This window comes from Cynoglossus semilaevis, chromosome Z, assembly GCF_000523025.1.
Source record: "Cynoglossus semilaevis isolate Cse_v1.0 chromosome Z, Cse_v1.0, whole genome shotgun sequence".
NCBI lineage: Eukaryota > Metazoa > Chordata > Actinopteri > Pleuronectiformes > Cynoglossidae > Cynoglossus > Cynoglossus semilaevis.
The window spans coordinates 8,315,982-8,339,317 of NC_024328.1; the positions used below are offsets into that span (position 1 = coordinate 8,315,982).

At 37.8% G+C, this 23,336-nt stretch overlaps 1 protein-coding gene across 1 annotated transcript in view; it reads right to left on the reverse strand.

Moving 5' to 3' along the window:
* Positions 1-23,336, reverse strand: part of adamts3 (ADAM metallopeptidase with thrombospondin type 1 motif, 3) — a 90,523-nt gene that overhangs the window by 30,904 nt on the left and 36,283 nt on the right. Inside the window, exons 5-9 of the mRNA XM_008336198.3 lie at positions 18,280-18,473; positions 11,550-11,633; positions 10,569-10,725; positions 5,023-5,128; positions 482-625 (exon numbers count right to left, since the gene is read on the reverse strand). Of these exons, the coding sequence (XP_008334420.1) occupies positions 482-625; positions 5,023-5,128; positions 10,569-10,725; positions 11,550-11,633; positions 18,280-18,473 (685 nt within the window). The remainder of the gene's footprint in view (positions 1-481; positions 626-5,022; positions 5,129-10,568; positions 10,726-11,549; positions 11,634-18,279; positions 18,474-23,336) is intronic.

The window sequence follows — 23,336 nt, forward strand, 5'->3', positions numbered from 1 at the left end:
CCGGCCCCCGGGCCTTGTCTGCCTTATCTTAATCCTTCAATCTGACCCTAAACTTAATCTTAATCTAATTTAAATCTTGAACCAAAGCAGTTATTTTTAAAATATGTACGACTGGACCATGTGCAGACATGCATATATATACACACATACACACACACGCAACAAAAACCCACTGTGTATGTTGAGCGACTGCACATTGACACGGTCATCTCCGTGAATTGTCTATCAGGCGTTTGCGTGTTCACTCTCTGCGGAGCTTTTCCTGTGATTATTGATCATTTACAGCTGAGTGAAGACCCTGATGTCTGTTAATCCATTTAAACGGTCCGTGTGCATGCAGTGAGTCACCAAAAGACCGTAACATCATCCTGTTTGTAAACAACATGCTGCTCATCCACATGCATGCTTTAGGTTTCGCCCTCCATCTACACAAGGTATTTAAGCCCCTCGCGGTTTGTTGCGCAGAGACACACAAACTCACTGGATATATCGCTTCAGCTCCTGTCCACTACACATGGACCAGTGGTAACGGTGGAAGGCAGCCTGCACCAGAGGAGCCATCACACTTCCCATTGTCGTTTCATCCCCACAGCGGTTGCCTTGGCCGTCGTGCTCCATGCCCAGTCTACCCACCAACACCACAGGGAAACATAGACATTGGGTTAATAAATCAGCAGTACGATAACTTAGCGTTTTCCAAATATATTTAAAAAAACCTTTTCTGATATTTTTTATTTCAATTTACTGGCAAAAACATTCAAAAATTACTCCAAAATTTGACTTTTATTATTAACTATAAATATTTATATTTATTAAATGATCAGCGATGATGTGCAAGATTGGATTAAAGTAGGGGTTCCCAACCCCTGGTTCTTTGGTCATTTGGTACTGGGCCTCAGTGAAAGAATTAATAATTCTGTTAATTTAGAGAAAGAGAATCCAGTTTTCATTTACTTTGCCGCTACAAAGGAGGGGGTGGGAGCGGTGGGGGGCGGGGGGGGAGTGATGTCTGTGGTACACACTGATCCCTGAACCAAAAATGTTGGGTCGCAAAGGTTTGTGACTTTTGAAATATGGGTCCCCAGAAAAAAGGTTTGGGAAACACTGATCAAAGGCATTGGATTAGTGAGGCATTCGACTCCCACCACTGGGGGTATATTTATCTGTTTGTATATGTATGATAAAATAAAAAAAAAAGGTTTTTTTTTTTTTCTAAATGTTGACTAATACAGAAAAAAAAAACATGCAAACAACACAAACGTTGAAAACTGGGACAGAGGGAAAGTAAAACTGAGGTGTTATTCAAGTTACATTCTGGAATGTTTCCAAATTTGGCAGGATACGTTAACAAGATTGTGTCATAACACAGTGACGGACAAAGCCTCGAGGGGAAATCACTGCAGCTGAAAATAGTCCATTGCAGCCCTAAAAAAGAAAACTCTGAGTTGATGTTATGTCGAGAGAAATGTATTTATCAATTACACAAGCCACGCCATCCACTTGTCTGGACCGTAGATCATTTGAGAGAGACTGAGAGCCAGTGGGAATGTGTTATGAACGGATGACTGTACGTCTAAGACGGTTTTTGGAAAAACTGATTAAAAACTAATGATGCAATCAATAACCATCGACTGTAATGGTAGGGTGGCATCATTAACTATCGTCCCGGGTTCTGGATACCTGTGAAAGTACTTTAAACTTAGAGGTTTACATTGGAACTTTGCAGTTAATTCAAGTATTAAAATTTATTTGGCACGACATTAATTATCCAGTAACCTGTCAGGGTTCATTCTGCACTAATTACAAAATGATTTACACAAACATCAGTTTGTTTGACTGGCATATCTGCAGTCCAACAACAACAACCACTAGATTTATCCTAGACATAGTATCAATAAGAATAATAATCACCTGTAAAACTACCAAAGACACTTAGTTAAAAAAGGGACAGGGTGACGTGACCATTTCTAATAGTTAATTTTACCACGTTAATGACATTTTTGGATTTATTGCAGGTATCGACTTTGTTTGTTTCTGGTCAGTTTCATTTTTTTTTCTTCCAAATACGAAAAAACAAACAAAAAAATGTTATTTATTACATTATTTTGAATCATTGTATCAATGATTGTATTTAAACATTGTATTCTGAAAATGTAGTCTTTCATTTTAATATTGAAGCTAACTTTGTTTTTTTTTAAATGACAATATAATGGACAGCATTCAGATGGATCGTTACACTGATAAAAAAACACTTTTATGTCAGCTCACAGCTGAATGTAATTGCTACATCTTACTATGCATACTACGCACATATGTTCCAGTAGTAATAACAGAATTACATGCAGCTCATCAGTTTTCCTCTCCGGAAATTAGTGTCACCATGGAAGGACAGGTGTATGTCCAGTCACGCATTTGGAAAATTATAGAAAAGTTGGTGGAAGAATTAAAAAACAAAGAATCAGACCAATTCATACAGCTAATGTTATGGTTGATTGTTCGATACCTGTCGATGCAGATGATGTTTTGATTGGGAATTTGACATTTTCTTGTTGTTTAGAGCGTGGATGGGCAAACTTTTCTAAATTCTTAAAACATCTTCTCTTGTTAATACAAAGTCCGTGCACATGACATTACACTCATGACCCTCACCACATATTAAGATTAATGCCCACGTTGATTTTGTGTAATGAAATCCTTAAGCTGACACAATACTGTTGAGTTTGATTTTTCTCTCAATAATCCATCAAACTGCCTTTTACTAAAGCAATGTTTTCAGTTCAAGTTTACGTCCCCCCCCCCTCCCCCCAAAGGGTCCAGCAATTAAGGTTTATTAGAGAAATCCCCTTTCACATGCTCACGTTGCACATTGGTACATTAAAAGGTGGTTTCTTCCAACAAGCTGAACGTGCTACTGATGTCTGGCATGCATTCAGGGAGCTAATCATCTGTAATTATGCCCCGTGATGCCTGCCTCACATGTAATATAATCTAATCTACTAACAGAACCTATAGATAATCAATATAAGGTTATTTTCTTTAATAACTCCATGAGTCTGTGCAGTTGCATTTCATCCCAATGTCATTATTAAAAGGTCCTCAAGAGTTAATCCCCACCCTTAGGATCTTATCTGAATCCTGGTTTATACAATCTTTAAATTGCGAAGTGACTTTGCCCCAAGGTCGCAGAACAGTGAGACGTAGATTGGGCACAACAGCGGAGTGTGTTTCCTGTTTTCTGTATCACACACTTGGTGTCTCACCATTGGATTTAATGCAAACCTCTGCCATTAGCTGAGCTCTAACGCAGGGGTGTCAAACTCATTTTCATTGGGGGCCACATCAGCAATACAATTCCCTTTGAAGGGCCAGTTGTAAATGGAAGACTGTATAAATCAGGGGTCCCCAACCCCTGGTCCGTGGACCAGTACCAGTCATTTAGTGCCGGGCCACAGTGGGACACAGTGAAAAAAAGTGTGTAATTTTTACTAATTTACTTCATTTAAAGAAAATCCAGTCATATTCATTTATTTTCTTTATTTAAAGATAATCTGAAAAATATTAAAATAATATGTCATTCAGACTTTGATATAAACAGAATAGAGTCTAAAAGATGTTTGATTTTGAAAATGTAATGGTCCTTCAATGCTCAGTACCTTGGTACCGGAACAAAAAAGGTAACAAAAAAAAAACCTTATAGTTACTCAGGTTAAGAAACTCTGCTGCATGGACTTTACTTAATGCTTTTTAAGCTCCCGCGGGCCACACAAATTGGCTTGGTGGGCCGCATTAGGCCCCCGGGCCTTGAGTTTGACACATATGCTCTAACGTGTCCTTCATGCATCACTGCACGTACTGTTTTGACCCTAATGTTAATAAGAGGTCTCGCTTTGCCCACATGGAAACAAAATCATTATCAGTCGAGCAGCAGATGAAGAGTCGATAGCATGGGTCACAACTTTCCGAGCCAGTTTTCAAATGGAAGGCTAACGGAAAAAAACGGTGAAGTGCATTTTCACAACACAACTAAAAAAAATGCAATTAGTAATGCAATTAATTGAGATTAATAATTAATAATTAATATCAATTAATCATGACCGAATTAAAGGAACATCTTTTACACCTATTTTTTGTATTTTGTGATTTGTCCAAATTATTCATATGGAAAAATTAGAGTAGAGGAAAAATAACATGCAAGGGTATAACGCAAAATCCTGTATTTTATAGGTGGTTGATTTTAGTCACCGCTATGCATCTTGGGTCACGGGGTGAATCACTGGTCAAAATAATTTGCACAGTAGACAAAAAGACAGTTGTTCCTAGATCTTGAACTGGAACGTGGCTTATGATTACAGCAAGTAATCATAAGCCATTAAGAAAATGCTGAGATTTATCAAATATCAATTATGTCTTTTTTTAGAAACTTGAGATCAAGCCTAAAATAGATAAATCCAAAAGAATAATTTTCTTTAATATTCATTAGCTTCACTGTGTCTTTGTCTTGGTTTCTACGTTTATAATTAAGTGTTTGGTTTTCATTTTCCATTGAAATTATTTCCTAAATTAATATACAATTTAAAATAAGTAACAAAAGGTTAATATTTAGAGCTCCACTAGGTTTACTAATATATTAACAAGGGAAATATTTAAAACTTTGGATTTGATTAGAACAGATAAAACACTAAACCCAGCCTAATTTCTCCTCCAGAGTCTTTTGGAAATTTCACTCATCATTTCCTCTAGCAGTGGACTAAAATAGCATTAGAACGATGTTTCTTATTATTGTATTTTTACTGTAACGATAATGGACGAGCAAGGTATTGGAATAATAGAGTCACATGATAACTACTTGCAGCTGACTGTGTTTACGGTAAACAAACTAAAAGGATGTTTGATGTCATTGTCTCCATAAAGGCCCAGTGAATAAGAAACTGAAAAAGCCCTCAGTGGTTCTTTGAGTGTGTAAAAAGAAAAAAAAGATATCATCCTTTTTTTTACTTATATCTAGAGGCTTGTTGAACCTACACATGTCCGGTTTCATGAGCGACAACAAAGGCAGAAGAGAAGCCGTCCTCGTGATTCAGGGTGCAGCTCCGCACTGGGTGACACATTCCCGTGACTGGAGCATATCCTAGAGAGACCAAAACAGGAGGAAAAATGTTTAGGCTTTGGTTAAAAATAGTTTTTTTTATGTTTAATGTACAAAGTGTGATCCAAGGGATGTTTTTATACAGAGTATAGGGTATAAAGAGTATGTTGTTTGTTATAGCATTGTTTCCTAAAGACTGGGTTGCGACTCTCAAGGGGGTCGCAAAAGACTCTTTTTTGGGGGGGGGAGTCGTCTCTCAAGTTTAGGAAACACTGCTGTACAGAAATGCTTTGTGAACACTTCACGAGACATGCCAGCATATATTCTCTAACTGAATTTCTTTTGAAATCCACTCTCGCAGTGGATGGATTATTTTTGCCATCTGTAGGCTGGTCGTTGGTATATATTTATATAAATGAGACAACGTTTGCTCTCCAATCTTCCTACATTTGTGCTCGAATTGAACAGACGAGTGTCGGCTGACGCTCTCTTCATTCATAAGATTAATCGTTGCCCTCTGTTCCAACTGCCTGAACTGAAACAGCTTTGGTTTTTTTTAATTACCGTTAACTATACATGAGGGCAATGACAACCTGAAGTGAGGCTCAGATGGTTGTAGTAAAAACGCACTACAGACTACCTGGTTTTTTGGATTGCGTCACGTTTTCAATTACATGTGTGAGTGTTTAAATAAAGCACCTGACACAATACAGTACTTACACTGGCAAAAAAGGGTTTCTTTCTACTCTTAATAATAATAATTTACTTCACTAAAACACTTTAAATCTAAACTGAAAGTACTACTGAGTACTGGAAGCCGAAATAATTGTTATTATTATTATTATTATTGAAAGTACATCCTTTTTATTGTAAAACTTGTGTCACTGTGTTTTATATTTGCTATGGCATTTCCTGGCAGGTCTCCCTTGAAAATTAGATTCTTAATCGTAATTAATCTGATTAAACAATAGCTAATATTATTATCATTATAATTAGTAGTAGTAGTAACATTATACTAATATTTATAAAATGTCTTTGATGGACTAGTCAATTCTCTGGTTATAACTCATTTGTTGACTACTTGGATTGGCTCCAGCCCAGTAAAAACAGCAGCATTTACGTGTACAAAACTCTTTACTACCAGTCTTACTATTAGCTACTTTTTTTCTTCCTTCCTTTTTCCAAACTTTGAGCTGATCTCTGCGTTGCCATTAAAATTACAATGCAGAGTCTAACCCAGCACTTCATGATCTACTTGTCAGATTCGCTGACAACTGCTTGTTGACAGCATACGATGACAGGACACAGGCTACAGATGGCAGCACTAAGGAGCTGTGGGTGTTCTTTCATTAGTGACAACAAGTGATTATATTTAGTCCTAGAGAGAGAGAGAGAGAGAGAGAGAGAGTGGTAGATGTAGAGATAAAGGTAGACAGAAAAAGGGAGAGAGAGAGGTGTAGACAGAGAGAAAGATAGAGAGGGAGAGAGAGAGAGAAAGAGGGGTTGAGAGAGAGAGGTAGAGGGAGAGAAAAAGGGAGAGAGAAAAAACAAAGAGATGTGGAGAGAGAGGGAGAGAGAGCGCAAGAGGTAGAGAGAGAAAGAGGGAGAGAGAGAGAAAAAGAAAGAGAGACATAGAGAGAGAGAGGTAGAGAGAGAGAAAGAAAAAGAAAGAGAGAGAAAGAGAAAGAGAGAGAGAGATACTATTATTATTATTAAATATCACAGTAACCTGCAGCCCATCTGTGGAACTACTGCTTTGTAAAACAGAATAACTTCAGGTCTTTTTAGTCCATATTATTGTGCAAGAACTCAGGGAATCAGAAATTGGTGCTAACTGCACATGAACCCTCAAAAGAGTGTTGAATGATAATGCTCAGATTAGTTCATGTTTCAGTCTATTTTGGTGAAGCGTGTGTACTGTATAATATCACAAAAACACACTCCTCTTCAATCATACATTTGTTGTCTTTCTACTGCCGTTGGGGGAAAGATGCAGTCGGGTTGTTTACCTTCGGCAGTCAGTAGAAACAGTGCAATTTACAGTCATGTCACACATAAACGTGGGAATCCAAATTAAATTTGCTGCGCACAAACTCTAACCGTGGCAAACAGGATTGTATAATAATGTCCCCTCATAGAATTTTTTAAACAAACCAGTCTTTTATGTTTTTAAATCCAGCAGTGGCCAATAAACTGATTATGTAACTGTATCTTGAAGACATTATTGTTTGTTTTTTGAAGGAATAATCATGTTGGACTGAATGTTGGTCACTATGACGCAGACAGTCATTCATTCGTCTTCTACCATTTAATGTCAATTTTCATTGGTTGCAGGGCCATAGAGACAATTCCTACAGTCAGCTGTTCAGGGCTGTGTACGTACTAGATACAGTAGCTCTTTAGTCAAACACATGGCAGCATAACAAAAACAAACAAACAACTAATTTCACTCACACTCGAATCTGAACATGAACCTAGTTCTGAATCTCTGTAAACTTTAGGTATAAACATCACTGAAATGAAAACCCAAACAGACACATGTTCAGTAGAAAATTCCATACAGGAAGCATTGATTAAACCAATGAACCCGGGACCTTTCTGTTGCTGTGTACAGTCCTGAACACATATGCCACCGTGAGGTCATGTTGTATATGATGTATCTAAATACAGTAGCAATGTAACAAATCTCCAGACATTTACTAAAAAAATACCCTTTTGTTGTGTGATAACCAGAGTCCAGATTGAAATTCCATAGTATTTTTATTTATTATTCCATGTTATTAATTTCCTTATTATATTATTGGCCCAGGACCCTCTGGTCCTTGCAGTCTCTGTGTTTCCTCCCCTCCTAGACCCCATGGATATTCTGGATCCAGGACCCCCTCCATACTCCTGCCTCATCTGTATCATCTGTATTGAAAACTGGAACTGTAAAATTGTTGTAGTTTGTTTTGCTACTGTCCGCCTGCCCGTCCTGGGTGGGGATCCTGTCCTCTGTCTCTCACCCTGAGGTTTCTTCCTTTTTTTTAACCCTATTAAGTTTTTTTTTGGGAGTTGTTCCTCAGCCGAGAGGATGTTTACTACTGTTACCACTTCTTTCTTTCTTGCTCTTGGATATCTTAATGGTATTGTGTAAAGGACATTGAGTTTACCTTGTGTATGAAATGTGCTCTATAAATAAAATTGAATGAATTGAATATTAAAGGATAAATATGGAATAAATGTTCTATTGACATTAAAGCCAAAAGACCAGTCTATATTATGTCCTGATTTAAATGTGAAAATTGTTGTCAGAGATCAACCGTTACAACATCATAACACTGCCTATTTTCACAAACAACAGCCAATGTAGGTCACATTGGCGTTTCCATTTTCTGAGAAACACATGGATCGCAAGTGTGGAGTCAACAAACATAATCACACTGATGGCTTCCAATTGTCTTCCCTTGTTTATCTTCACCAGACCTACCGTAGTGAGAATGTTTGACTTTTCAGATTGTCCTGAATTGTACTGCGGCACTTGAATCAGAGAGTTTCGTCTGTATATACGAAACAAAACACGATACTTGACGTGAACATAATGCATAGAAGGTTTTTTTTGCTTGTTAAGCATTCTGGGACAGGTGTTCTCAAACATCTGACTGTTCTCTCTGTGGAACACACACACTTTGTAAGCTGTTGATTCTGCATTCCACTTTAGTCGTACCCAACCGCCAGACCCTGATCTGGAACTTAAAAGCCGAGCACAATCGTTTGATAGCACAATGCTAAAGGACCAAAAGCAATTCAGATCTCTCTGAGTACCACCATGATGACCAACATTAGAATATAGCAGCATAGACCTTCACTATTAGCTTCCACCACAGGAGAGATGTTTAGAAATATTTAGAAAGATGTTTATGTTTAAATGTTGTATTCATTGTACATGGTATGTTTCAGATTTATTAAATTAAAAATGTAAATGTGAAAATATGAATTTTCCCCACGTACCACCAGAGAGCGCTTGTGTACCACTGGTGGTACGCATACCACAGTTTGAGAACCACTCATTTAGAATTAATTATAATGTGCTGATTTACCAACATCTATTTCTCTCTCACGTCTACGTGGGTTCTCAGTCATCCAGTTACTAATATCCAAAGCAGTCAAGTAGAGCATTGTTTCCCAGACTGGGTCCCTCAGGTGGGTCGCAAGAGTTTTTTTTTTTTTTGGGCCGTCTCACATAATGTTTTCCATGTGTTTATGAATAATGTCTATTCATTTGGCTCAAAAAGGTTTGTGACATTTAAAATATGCAAAATATAATATGAAAAAAAGTTAGGAAAACTGTAGTAGAGGGCAACTGGACTGTCCTGTTTATCTTCCATTTTTAGCAGTTAATAAAAACTGAAGACGCTTCTTGGGTGGGAAGTGAAGCCTCTTCAGGAAGTCAAGACAGTTCAGTCTCTACTTCACCGCTGTGGATATTTTCCTCTCAATGCACAGTCAAAGCATCTGTTCAGACCAGGGTCGTTAAATAGGTGTGTGAGGAATCCAGCTGTGTTCAAATCTTAAACAACGGGGAACCATGTTCATTTGGATAAAAGGAGCAGAATGTGTCCCTTTTAAGGCTGTTTTGCTTGAGAATTTGGAACCAAAGTGTCAAAGACTTAAATCCTTTAAAAAAAACCCTTGCCCTCAGACAATGTATTATCATCAAAAAAATAATGGCTAATCTGCACGGTTCCTCAGGCCAGGTGATAATTTCCATGTCAAATAATCTCTTTATGAAATAACCTGAATACATATGCAGAACTGATTTAACTGCACTAATAGACTTTGGTCCCAGCATGTAGAACTCAATCATGTGACCAACAGTATTGAAGCTAGCAAACTGCTCAAGGTTTTATTAAACAACAACAAAAAAAAAACATTCTTGATTATACCTTCCTTATAACATTTATTCCCAGTTGCAGTAAAGTGAATGATACCCACACCAATGTTCTAACAAAAATTCATTTAAGAAGCAGATTATTCCCTGTGATACAAATAAAGATACATCTTCTGATGGAAGAAGCTTCAACATCAGTGAGTGGGTAAAAATTTCACAACATTGCTATGTTAAATGCGTTGTGATTATCCTGTGCTCAGAGTGTCTTTTTTTTTTTCTTTCCGGAAAAAGAATATGTGATAAAAATGTCGATAGTTTAAGATCTGTATTATGGTAAATGGCCTTTTAACTTTAACCTTTACTAGACCATTGTTCCCCAAAGACTAGATTGCGACCCTGAGGTGGGTCGCAAGAGATTTTTTTTGGGTCGTCTCCCATCATGTTTCCCAGGAATTTACCAATGATGTCTACTTGGGTCACAAAGGTTTGTGACTTTTAAAATATGGGTCCCCAGAAAAAAAGTTTAGTAAACACTGGTCTAGACAGTGGTACTACAATTAATTCAACATCACAGCGTCTCTCTGATGCATGTGCTCCCTTCTTCGGACTTACCCTGCATTCCTGTGGGGCCGAAACCTTGGCGAGTGAGGAAAATAGCGTGGTCGTGGTGTTCAGCGTGATCGGGGTCACCTTTTTGCTGACCAAACGCCCAGCGGCACACGTTCTCCAGGCTCCGTGATGGGTTGCCTCGTTCGATGAGGTTGATGGACTGATCAAAAGAAGGTGAGAAGTTGTTTAGAGGTGGGTGTGGGTGTGGGGGGTGGGGGGGAGGGCTTCACAATTAACCTTTATTGATTAAATGAAAACATCTAGTTCTACAGAGAATCTTAGATTACATGCATAGTTAGACACAGGCCAAAGATAAAAACAAAAAAGTGATACATTTTGATATGATACTCATTTGATTTGATACTCATATTTTACTGATATTGCTAACTGGCTGTACATATTAACCAACTGACAATCTGCAGGAAGTGATGAAATTGCTCACTGTGTTGTTCAGGAAAAGGACTCCTGTTCACTTGCAACATATGATGGAGTCAAGTAAACCATTTAACAATATGTTTTGTATTTGTAATTTGTTTTATAGTCAGCACCAACAGTATCCTTAACACAGTTTTACACTAGAATATCCCAACACGAACTGAGATATTCAGCTGCAGTGCCAATGGAGAGCAGAACTCATCTTTAAATAACTAAGCCGAAAATTAGCTTTCCTCTCTGCTGTGTTTCAGTGATGCACTGTGACTGTGAAATTCCCTCCTCTGCAACAGTACAAAGTAAACACAGTATATATATATATATATACACACACACACACATATATATATCACAGATAAAAAAAACAATAGAAAATTAAACATTGCCTCAAAACAAATCTATTCCTTCTGCACTGTTGTTTGAAACTGGCAAAGTTCTGAATTCAACATTGGATCATCACACTGCAAGATGCAGAACTGAAGTCAACTTCAGAGGTCAGTGAGTTTTACTTCAATACTTTTCTGACTTGTTTTTATGAAGACCAAAACTCACCTTGGCATAACCGAGCATGATCATCCTCACCAGAACCACGTTGATGTGTACTCCCAGGGACTCATCATGGTAAATCTCATTTACCTAAGAAAAGAAAAAAGAATTCCATCAGAGCCTTTTCAACAGCATTATTGCCATTTCCTTCAGGACATTTGATCCTTTAGATTTGATTTCTACTCACAAGTCATCAGTAAAGCAGGCAGTGAGCAACACACCATTCTTCAAAAGTCACTCCATGAATGACTGCAATCACAAAGTCCAATCGCAATTCCGTAGTATTCTAAGAAGTACAGCTATTGCGTCAGAATGCTCAATCAGGCTCTAAATAACTGTTTTTGCAGATTGTGAAGCCTCAGCGTTTTAAGTAAAATGGGGTTGTGATTTGTTGCAAATGTTGATGACACAGGAAAACCAGGCTGTTAGTGTTAATTATCTTGACCATTCATAATGCATAAGTTAAAGGCAGATGTGAATAACAGGGGTGGAACGATATACGAATCAGTTGTTCGTGATACGATTTTTATGACAATTTTCTTTTCTTTTTTTTTTAAAGAAAATGAGTTGCAGACAAACAGTTGTGGGAAAATAGGTTGGGTATTTTATAAACCAGTGTTTCCCAAACTTTTTTTCTGGGGACCCACATTTTAAAAGTCACAAACTTTCGTGCCTCAAGTCAATAGACATTATTCGTAAACTTCTTGTAAACATGATGCGAGACGACTCCCCAAGAAATCTCTTGCGATCCACCTAAGGGTTGCAACCCAGTCTTTGGGAAACAATGTTACAAACAACCCAAAGTAAGTTGACACTGTCAAGATATTGACACGGCATTGACTCAAGTCCACCTACTTCATGGAGCAAAACATTTGAGTAAAACATTTACTTTACATTATACATTTAAAAGTGACTAAAACCAGTGCAAAGGTGCTAATTATACAACACATACTATAGGTTAAGGCTTGAATACTGGTATATTAATTATAAGATACTGTAGTACCCGAGCTCAGAGATAAAATGTGTGAGATAATGGTTGTCCATATGTTTTATGTCAACAACTGTCACAACCTTATTTGTCCAGTGCGTGGCAGTTTACATGCAGATGAACTATGATGTCTGCTCGGCAGATTTGACCCATGAAGATACTGTTTTAGGACTTGTTCTTTCAATGTTAATAAAAATATATCTGCTATAGAAATTCATGCATATTTTAATCAGTTTGAGAGATCAAATTTCCCCTTTGGGGATCAAAGTTGTTGCTATGAGATATTGAAATATAAACTGATGGATGGACTCACATCTTCCACTACATAAATTAAGCTGTTTTAATATAACCATGGTTAAACAGTAGAGTGTCAACGTGTCAAGAGCGTTTTATATATCAAGGCTTTAAATACAGCATATCTGAACACACTTTCATTCATTAGATTCTGATATTGATTTTGTTTTTTTAACAATGTGCAGGAAAACATGACAAGTCAAAGCTTAAACATTACACTGGGCTAAAGTATGCAATGGACAACCTAAAAAAAATACCAAAAAAAAAAAAACCAACACAAGGATGCTGTTGTCTAGCGTTAGAGAACTCAGACAGATGTATAATTCAAGGAACGCCGTCTTCATTGTAAACCCAGTGATGCAAGGCTTTATAGCAACTGAATTGCAATTTGGATTTTTAATTTGATTTAATTATGTGATGCATGTCTCCCCTTGGGGCGCCAGACAAAAGAAAAATCTTAACTAGCTAAATTACATGGGCAGATTTGGATGGAATTGTGACACCTACTGCGAAAAAGAAGAATGACTCTACCACTGTAAAAAGAGGCCAAAGAATAACAATAAATATAGAAACTTTGTTTTCTTAGTGACTGGAGTTTTTACATCATTTACTAAAAGTTTGAAACTGAAATTGTCTTTCTTCTTCCTGCATTCAGAACTCTAGAATATACTAATATTGGGAAGGTGAAAACATAGACAGAGAAACTGGTAAAATTTCTAGCAAACCTGAAGACCCATTTTCAAAAAATGGTATTGATCGGACTGCACTTAAATCTTTAAGCTTGGCTGTTGCTCAGTGAATTGCCCCTCCACCAACCGTTAAGATCAGGAGTCCACTTTCTGTCTTGGAGTCTGCTGGAATCATTGTTGTTTTTGTGCTCTTAATGCAGTTTGATGTTCCAAAATGTGTTCTAAAATGCACTGTAAATTCAACATTCTGATTCAGAAACACTTGAAGACGTAATCATGTATTGTACCAACTGATTAGATCAAAAATACTCTAAAAGGTCTGCTGCAACATCTCAATAGCTACGCTGTGCATTTTGACTGGCAGAGTCATGGTGGCTCTTACTTTTGAGCCAATGATTTTTCATTACGATTATTTGCCTGATTGCACCTGTCAGTGCTGCACACAGGAGGGGGTGGTGGAATAATATTCTATAGTATATAATTATATCACAAACATGCTTAATTGTCCTCCTATCAATGAGTTCACTGTGTACACTGTGTTTGTGTTGATCCTTAGGAGACGAACGCTACTGCATCTCTGAAACAATCTGCCTAAATATAAACATGTCACAATATAAACTCAATGGTTTGGATCAAATTGAAGATTGACGCATCAAATTTTAATCAGCCAGTTTCCTCCATGAGTTCATCACTAGGAATTGAGGCTTCATGTATTTTTTTTTCCATTTTCTTTTGTTGTTTTTTTTAATGCAAAAAAATGTTTATTTAAGGTTTGTGTGTTAGTACTATTCCAACGTACCAATGTGTATCATTTATGTTCTGATTTTCTTTGAAGTCGTCTTTGCCTACTTTTTCATTTGAAAAATTAAATTGTAGCAACGAAACAATTTAAGTAGCAGAAACATAAAACAGTATTCAAGCACGTAGCAGTATTCAACACAGGATAAATGTAATCACTGTTTACTGTCAGTTTTAATCAATCACGATAATTTCATTTTAGACAGAAGAGAGAAAAAGTAGAGTAGAAGAAAAGAGTAAATATTCTAAATGACAGCTGCTGTAAATACTGGACATATATTGAACTGAATAAAATATGGATTGCTCACAACATGTTCTATAAAATATAATAATTATATAGTAGTGCAGTCAAAACTGGAGTATTTTTTTAATTTCCTTCATGAGTGTATGGTCATAAATGTTTAACGTATGGGGTTTATATTCCACGTCCTTGTGAAGAGCGATGAAGATTATGGATGGTGTGACAAAGTGACAAGGAAGAGACTTGAGGGCGGATGAAGCAATGACAAGGCAAAAAAATGCTGAGGTGACTACAGGAGATTATTGATGAAGATGAGCTGATGAAAGGACGAGGACAACAGATGTCAAAGAGAAGAGATGGATTCAGCTGAGAGCTTTCACGTAAAACTCTGAGTGGAATTAATCTGCATTATATCATTATAGAAATAGACACAGAGGGAGAGAGAAAGGGAGAGAGAAAGAGAGAGTGAGAGAGAGACAGAGCGCCAGAGAGAGATAGACAGAGAAAGAGAAAGAGAGGGAGATAGAGATAGACAGAGAGAGAGACAGCTAGAGGTAGACAGAGAGAGATGAGGGAGAGAGAGAGAGAGAGTGCCAGAGAGAGATAGACAGATAAAGAGAAAAAGAGGGAGGGAGAGAGAGAGAGAGAGAGAGAGAGAGAGAGAGAGAGAGAGTGCGATAGACATAGACAGAGAAAGTGCGGGAGATAGAGATGGACAGAGAGAGTAAGAGAGAGAAAGAGAGGCAATAGTTGCCGTGGTAGATAAATCATGGACCTATTTATGGACTCTAACACATTTCCGTACTATCAACAGACGGGGATATTTATAAGAAATAGCTGTGTTTATCATCAAAGTCTCAGATAAGAAGTCCTTCTATTTCTCACTCGGGGAGGGGTAGGGGGGAAGAAGACATGCCAGGATTTTCCTCAACATCTAAGTCATATGTGTCAAACTCAAGGCCCGGGGGCCAAATGCAGCCCGCCAGGCTGTTTTGTGTGGCCCACGGGAGCTTAAAAAGCATTTATTATATATTCTATACATGATCTATACATTCTTCCATTTACAACTGGCCCTTTAAGGGGAATTGTATTGCTGATGTGGTCCCCGGTGAAAATTAGTTTGACACCGCTTGCTCTAAGTGCTCTGGAGGATCGATATCTCGCTCCTGATCTACAGCTGTGTAAGCTCAGTGATGACAGAGGGAAGAAGAAGAAAGATAAAACACATGGTAGGCTCTCATGATATGTCCACGTGTCCACACATGTGTGACACACACTTTTAGCTTGTCCCTTTATCAGGGGGTGCCAAAGCAGTAGTCCGCAGTAACGTTGCCTGAGATTTCCCTGTTCCTGATGCAACCAAACCAGGCATATGGGACTATATGGTGTTGAACTCACAGCCTTCTGGTTGCAGTTGGGATTATCTGTTTAAATATCTGTTGATTGATAATTGTAAATGAGGTTGGACTTATCAGATGGACAAAAATACTATTTCCTGAACCAATGGAGCAAATATGCATTTTTTTATATATGTCTAAGCATATCCATTTGGAAGAGCAGTATTAGTACAGTCGAACCTTGAGATATGAGCACCTTGACATATGAATATTCCGAGGTACGACCAAGCCTTAGAGCAAATTCTTGCCTCGAGATACGAGTAAAGATTTGAGATACGAGCACTCGTTCACTTCACGTGTTTCGTCGACTTCCGTACACATCTCCCGCAAGTCTTCTGTATTGTGTTTGCGTTATCTGCGTGATTTTCTTTCTATTTTGTGCATTATTCTTCATAATAGTGATGAGTCCTAAGAGACTGGTAAGAATGGTGGTGAGAAGAAGAAGAAATGTGTGGAGTACAGTATGGAATTAAGTGTCAATGTACGGGCCAACTCTCTTCCCTCCCTTCCTCCTTTCCTCCCTCCTCCTCCTCCCCACATGCCTCCATTAGCCTCTACTGTATCGTCTGTCACAAACATAAGAACTCATAATTAAAAACACATTTTTTTATATCACAGGAATCCTTATATACTATAATTTTTTTGTGTGTCTGTATGTCTCTATAGCAATTAAAAACATGTTTTTTTCCATTGTTATTAGCACTAATGAGGGAGTTTTTTTAGGGGGCCGGAACGGATTTTCTGTTTTTTTTTATGGAAAATAATTATTTGAGATAAAAAGCATCTTAAGTTTTGAGCTTGGTCCTGGAATGGATTATGCTCATATCCTGAAGTTCCACTGTATATTAAAATAGGGATTTAGGGCAAAGTTAATAAGGGACATTTATTTTGATAGTGTCAAAGTGTCAAAGTGTGGGAGTCAACATAATCCTTAAAAATGGACAAAACAACAGCAAAATAGAAATTAATTGAAGAACTAGGATTGTGTCAGAGAATTATGTAATCAATTCATCACAACCCACACAGTCTGAATTCAAATTGCTTAAATAAATGCCATAAAACCTAAGAGAAAAACATCCCATCCTTAACAGCAGATGCTGAAGCTAAGGCTGTCACACATTTAGCGTCACATCCAATTGGAAACCTCAGTTCCAGGACAGGCAGGCATAATTTCAAATCTAAACTGCTCGTTAGCTTTGTTTCTTTGATTTCAGTATCATGTTTTTGTGTCTGAGTATAATTACTTTCGACATTGCGTCAACGGTATTTAATTTGATTTGATTTGTGTACATATATGTACAGAATTAGTACACTGCCATCTTCAACACATCCGCAGTCCCTCTGGGAGGCTCTGACGATGAGCAGATGTGTTGGTGAAGATAAGCTCAGGCAGCTCCCACTGCTGGACTGAAGCAACTCTCTAAAAAGTTCATTTTGAAAAGTGATGTATTTGCATAAACATTAAGTGTTTCATTTTTGCGAATACTTCAGGCAGCCGGCCGCTACTGCAAGATGGTGCCAATGTTTTACTACCACTGGTGATGGTGGGTGGCATCTGAAGCCAAAGACTGAACTCTGCCATTCCACTCTGACTCTCTGAATTATTTTATTTAATCATCATATATCACCACTGAGAGCCTTTTACAGAACACAGGATGATTCTGGAGTATAATGGTCTAGCACAGGCACGGCCAAACCTTTTGACTCGCGGGGCCACAATTGTCCTAAAATTGAATGGGGGGGAGACGTTCAGGAGCAGACAGATGGAGTGTTCATGCAAACTAAGATTCATGCATAAAGGCTATAATACTAAAATGCTTTTATCATTTTCTATGCCATCTATTGGGGAAACGTGGGCATTGCAGGGAAAAGGCAGAAGTATAGGGATAATCTAAACATATTATATAATTTGGAAAGGTTTGGCGGACTGGAATAAAAAGCTGAACAGGCCGCAGTTTGATCATGCCTAGTCTAGACCTTTGCTCTTAAAAGACTTACCACTGAGATGCGTCATACCGAGCTGATGAAACAGTTCCTTCTAGAGAGAATGCCAACTTTCTCTTACCTATTGCCCACTTGCAATCGATTTTGGTAAAATAGATATTGCCGAAATTTCCTGGCTTTAACTTCATTTCTGTCTACACAGAGACAATTGTAGGTAAATGTAAAAATGTAAATGTAAAATTGTAGGTGTACAAACCCTGGTCCGAATTACATTGTGCCGATTTGTAAAGGTACAGATGAAATGATAGGTTTCAGTTTATTGGATGTTATGGACTGCATGAAAAACAAACAAAAAAAAACCAGAAAGAAAGTGTGTGCAACTTACTATATTCATCAGGGTGAGTAAGTAGTTCTGCACGTGTTCCTTGCCATGGAAACGAACCACTGAGTCATCAACTCCCAGCAGGACCTCAATGTTATAGTCATCATCCCCAGCATGGCGACGCTGCCGATGGCGCACAGTGTCATTTACTTGTCGAGCCACAGAATTGAGGGTCGCAGGTAAGTCAAGCTCTGGTTCTGGTAAGAGATGAGAAAAGAGAGGTGGAATTATAGAAGTTTGTCAGAAGGTCTAAACTAAACACTGCTTTATCAGGGCTGTTGAAACGGAGGCACACGTTAATAAGCCATCGTCCACACACTGATAATGATCTGTTCTGCTCTATAAAGTCTCTCAAACAGGTTCATTTACTGTTTACTCCTAGAAGTAGTTATATTTACAGGGCTTGAATTAGAGTCTTTGGTAAAGGTGCACTGGTGCACATAAAAAAAAATTACTTGCACCAAACAAAAAGTTACCAGCAAAATTTAAAAAAAGGCAAAAAAAAAAAAAAATTTACAAAAACAAAGACATTCTACATGTAAAAATGTTAATACATGACAGTGTATTGCTATCACTTTACTACAATTCCCAATGTAGCATGCCTCCACGGATCACGTGCAAGCTGTAATTGATACTGGTACATCTGAAAGCAGCGCCTCGAAAAAAAGACTGGTCTACATTTCGTGCCGCGCCGCCCGGATCTTTCTCGGACAGCGGTGAATTCTGGAATGCCCGGACTTTTGGCGACCTCCATGCAAGTTACCGGCTTTTACCATATTTGGGGTACCGAACACATGATTTGTCTCACATGATCATCAGCAAATTATCGGGGAGGAGATCAACTTGTTTCCAGGGAAGGTTACGTAATACAAGGAAGTGAAAATAAACGCAACCCCCTGCGACGCATCGACTGATTCTGGGTTAACAAGGATGTTTAATACTTAGCAAGGAAGAAAAATATTTATTTATTTATTTTCAGCTCTTTATAAGATAATTCTACCGGTGGTACCTGTAGAAAAAGCTACTTGAACTGGTGTAAGTTGGGTACGTGGTAATTCGAGCCCTAATTTATATAAATCATTATCACAATAATCACAATTAATTGTGACTAAATCTCATATTCCCCCATTAATAATTAGTTAAAATAAAAAGTGAAAGCATTGACATTGACCTACTTAATTCGTATCATGTTCAGAGAACTTTAGGGCTTTGGTAGAATTCTACTTTTAACAGCAGTTTTTATACATAGCATATAATTTTATGAATAAAAGTAACAGAAAACAATCAATGAAAACATGCCTGCAGCTGCATGTGGCCATAGTTAATTACACGCCAGTTCACATATTACATTTAAAAAGTAAACACTTGAAAGGGCAATTTATCCTAGTGCACAACAGTGGTTGCATGACATTTATTTTGAATTGAAATTAACATAATTAAACTAAACAAAGCAAGAATGTAGAGAAAAAAACAGAAGAAGGTCAGCTCCCTCTTAAAACTACATTCCATCAAATAATAATGAGTATTCCAATATTTGAATTGTGTTGATGTTGATTTAATGCACAGTGGCTCCAAAGTTCATGAGAGAAAAGTGAACTGGCGAAGAGAATTTGTAAAGCAAAAAGTAAAGCATCAAAATGAGGGAAAAACTGTTTGATAATCATTCAAGGGAATGAAGACTGAAGCCTAATTTTAAATGGTTTAATATGAAATAATCCTATGTTTGAAAATCAGCAGCACTTTGCTGTGTGCAATTGATTCATCATATCAGGAAACGTCTGGCTTAGGTGAAGTGTGAAGCCAGGGGCTTTTTCATTATTTCCTGTCAGACTAATAACAGACATATCAATCCCTGATGAAAATAAAAGCAGAAACGAGGAGCCTCGTTTTAAAAAAATAAAAAATAAAACGTTGTGTGTTACATCCTTAACATTTTTATTATTTTTGTGTTTATTTATTTATATTTTTTCCTTTCTATCAGAGCAATATCTTGTAACTGTGATTCCTGTCAGATACAACATGTCAAATTTGATGTCTGACAGTTTAAACTACATGGCTTTAATGAGAAAAAAAACCTGTGAAAACATTCAGCATTGACCAGCTTCAGGTGTCTGCAGACATTTTCTCATTCATGTTATTCAAAGTCTTAACCTTCACATACGTCATATATGATTCATATATGATTTATATATGATGGTCCATTTCGTTGGCAGTGAGTGAGTCACTTCAGGTTGACATGTGACCTGTGTTTAATGTTAACATACAGCATGCCGCACCAGATCAAGGTGATAACAATGACTGCATCTGCTGTTTACGTCCTCTCTTCCCCTTACCAATTTGATTATTTCCCATAACCTAGTGACCAGAGCTCCCCCTCCCCCCATTAGACCCCAAAACAGAGATTACACTTAGTGGATTTGCAAAGTGTATCTAATATGGATAAATTCTAGTTTAACCACCACTGAAAAGTCTTAGCCTTAGGTTTGCCTAAGTCAGTGGTTCTCCAACTGTTTCTGCTCTGTACCACCTGAGAAAACATGGATCTCTCTGAGTACCACCATGATGACCAACATTAGAATATAGCAGCATAGGCCTTCACTATTAGCTTCCACCACACAGGAGAGATGTTTAGAAATGTTTAGAAAGATGTTTATGTTTAAATGTTGTATTAATTGTTGTAAATAGAAGTTAAAGTTAGTTACCAAAGTGTGTTAAACCAAAGTGTGTTGAACCATAAACTGTATCTAAGTGTGTATCTAAAAGGTTTTTTTATGATGTAGGTCCATAGGATGAGGTCTGTTTCTCATCCAGTATGGGAATCGATGAACTTCTCCTTAAGAGTAAAACGTAAAGAAAAAAACAACTGCCCAGTACTTGTGAAACTTTCTCAATAAAAGGAGCTGCAGTCCTCATACACTTTGGGACTTAGGTGAGCCAGCTCTGCAAAGCTGTTGGTCTCTCTGCTCCCCCTCGCAGTGAGTAAAATGTACAACGTTGTCAGGTGTGGTTCTTTTCAGGTCATTCTATCTGCAACAGTTAGATGACAATAGTGGTGACTGAATAACGTAGGCACCAACAATTGTGCATGGTATGTTTCAGATTTATTCAATTTAAAGTGTAAATGTGAAATTGTGAATTTTCTCCGCGTACCATTAGAGAGCGCTCGTGTACCACTGGTGGTACGCATACCACAGTTTGAGAACCACTGGGCTAAGTGAATGCATTTAACTATATAAACTGTGAATACAGATAGATGATATCAAATTGGGCTGTGATTGGTGTGTGGACATAGAATGATTTAATAGAAGTCATCTGAAGAGGTCACGTCTCAACTCAGCAGCAGGTCAGGATAAAAGGTAGGCCACAGAAGGCCAAGGATGGATTAGCCAAGTTATAATCCTGCCATGGTTGGAGGATCTGCATTAAGGCAGCCAGGAGTCAAATCAAATCAACCTTTTCAAACCATGTCTATAGTCTACCATAAACTTAGATACAGTTTATGGTTCCCACTATGGAAAGCACAGCGTTTAAAAGTCATGTTTTTATCCATGCATTGTCCATCTCAAATATTAATCAGAAACGTAAGGGTTTTCAGTTGGTCTTCAAATATTAGATGACGATTAATGCTACAGCTGTTAAAGTAATGTTCAGTCCAAATGCCTGGCTGGTGCCAGACTATTCTTACAGAACACAGTGCAGTAAATAAGTCTACAGCTGACAAGCTGACTGACACATTTTCCAAATTGATTGTGATGGAGCACAGATAGATTGATATTGTTGAAGACAGTAATAGCGTCGCGTTTTGTACTCAGGAAACACGCACATCTACTTCAGAATGTTGATTGATCTTGTTTAATTGTGATTTATCAGAATCACAACAATCATGATTAAATTAATCAATAGCTATGATTAATCAGTTAAAAAAACTGAATTATTTGACAGACAGTATTGTACTAGCATGCGCAAAGCGCTTTAGGGATGAAGCCACGTTTGACCTTGTGTCTCTCTCTAGGATGATGACGGAACACAACCACATGAAATTAAAATTAAATTAAATAAATAAATAAATCTGACTATAAATATAATTACCAAGATTGTCAATGGTTGGCAAATACATAAAAATCACAACCATAAATAAAAGCACAGGTCTTTTTTTTTAATATATTTTCAGGGATGCTTAAGGCCACAGTCACGGCCAGTGATTGAGTGGAGAGGGAGCTAAAATTAATAGAGAGGAATGGTTGTCACCTCAGCCGTGGCCTGGCTCCTACAGTGTTGAGATTGTGAAGCACATTCCTCTTCACTGCCGCCCCTATCATGACAGAGGCATTCTTGTGTAGCCGCTCGGCTGCCCCCTCCTCTTCCTGAGTAAACAGGCGCTCTGAGGTCCATACTTCAAACGCACAGGACTTCCCCTCAGCAGTGCTCCTTAAGACTCGTAGTGTGCTTCAGTCAGCGTCGTGCCCCCACCCATACCTCAGTCCCAGGGGAGCCCCACCAACAGCAGCAGCCCAGGAGATGGGAGAGGCCCACAACCAGCTACTGCCCACACGTGGCACAGTGCGGAGAGGTGGCAACGAGGCCAGCCAGAAAACACCCAAAGCTAAAAATGGCACAGAGGAAGGCGACAGGAATCTCGCCATCATTCTAGAGTGGAAATCTACTGTGTCTGCTGGAAATATCAATGCCGCACTTTTTACAATGCTCACATATTCCAGCAATGCCATTCATGACAAGGGCACAGTTTTATTCATACCCCGTATGAATGCAGACAGACAACATGTGACCAAATGGCTTCTGTACTTTTTAAAACACACAACTTTGAAAATTCTGCAAAAATTTACAGGTGCAAACAGGCATTTTGATGCAAAAGCAAAAGATGACTTTTCAGAATTGATCCCACAACCAACCCCCAGGGTATTAAAAGTGCTTTATTACAATAAGCTCACTGTAAATAATAATAATAATAATAATAATAATAATAATAATAATAATAATAATAATAATAATAATAATAATAATAATAATAATAATAATAATAATAATAATAATAATAATAA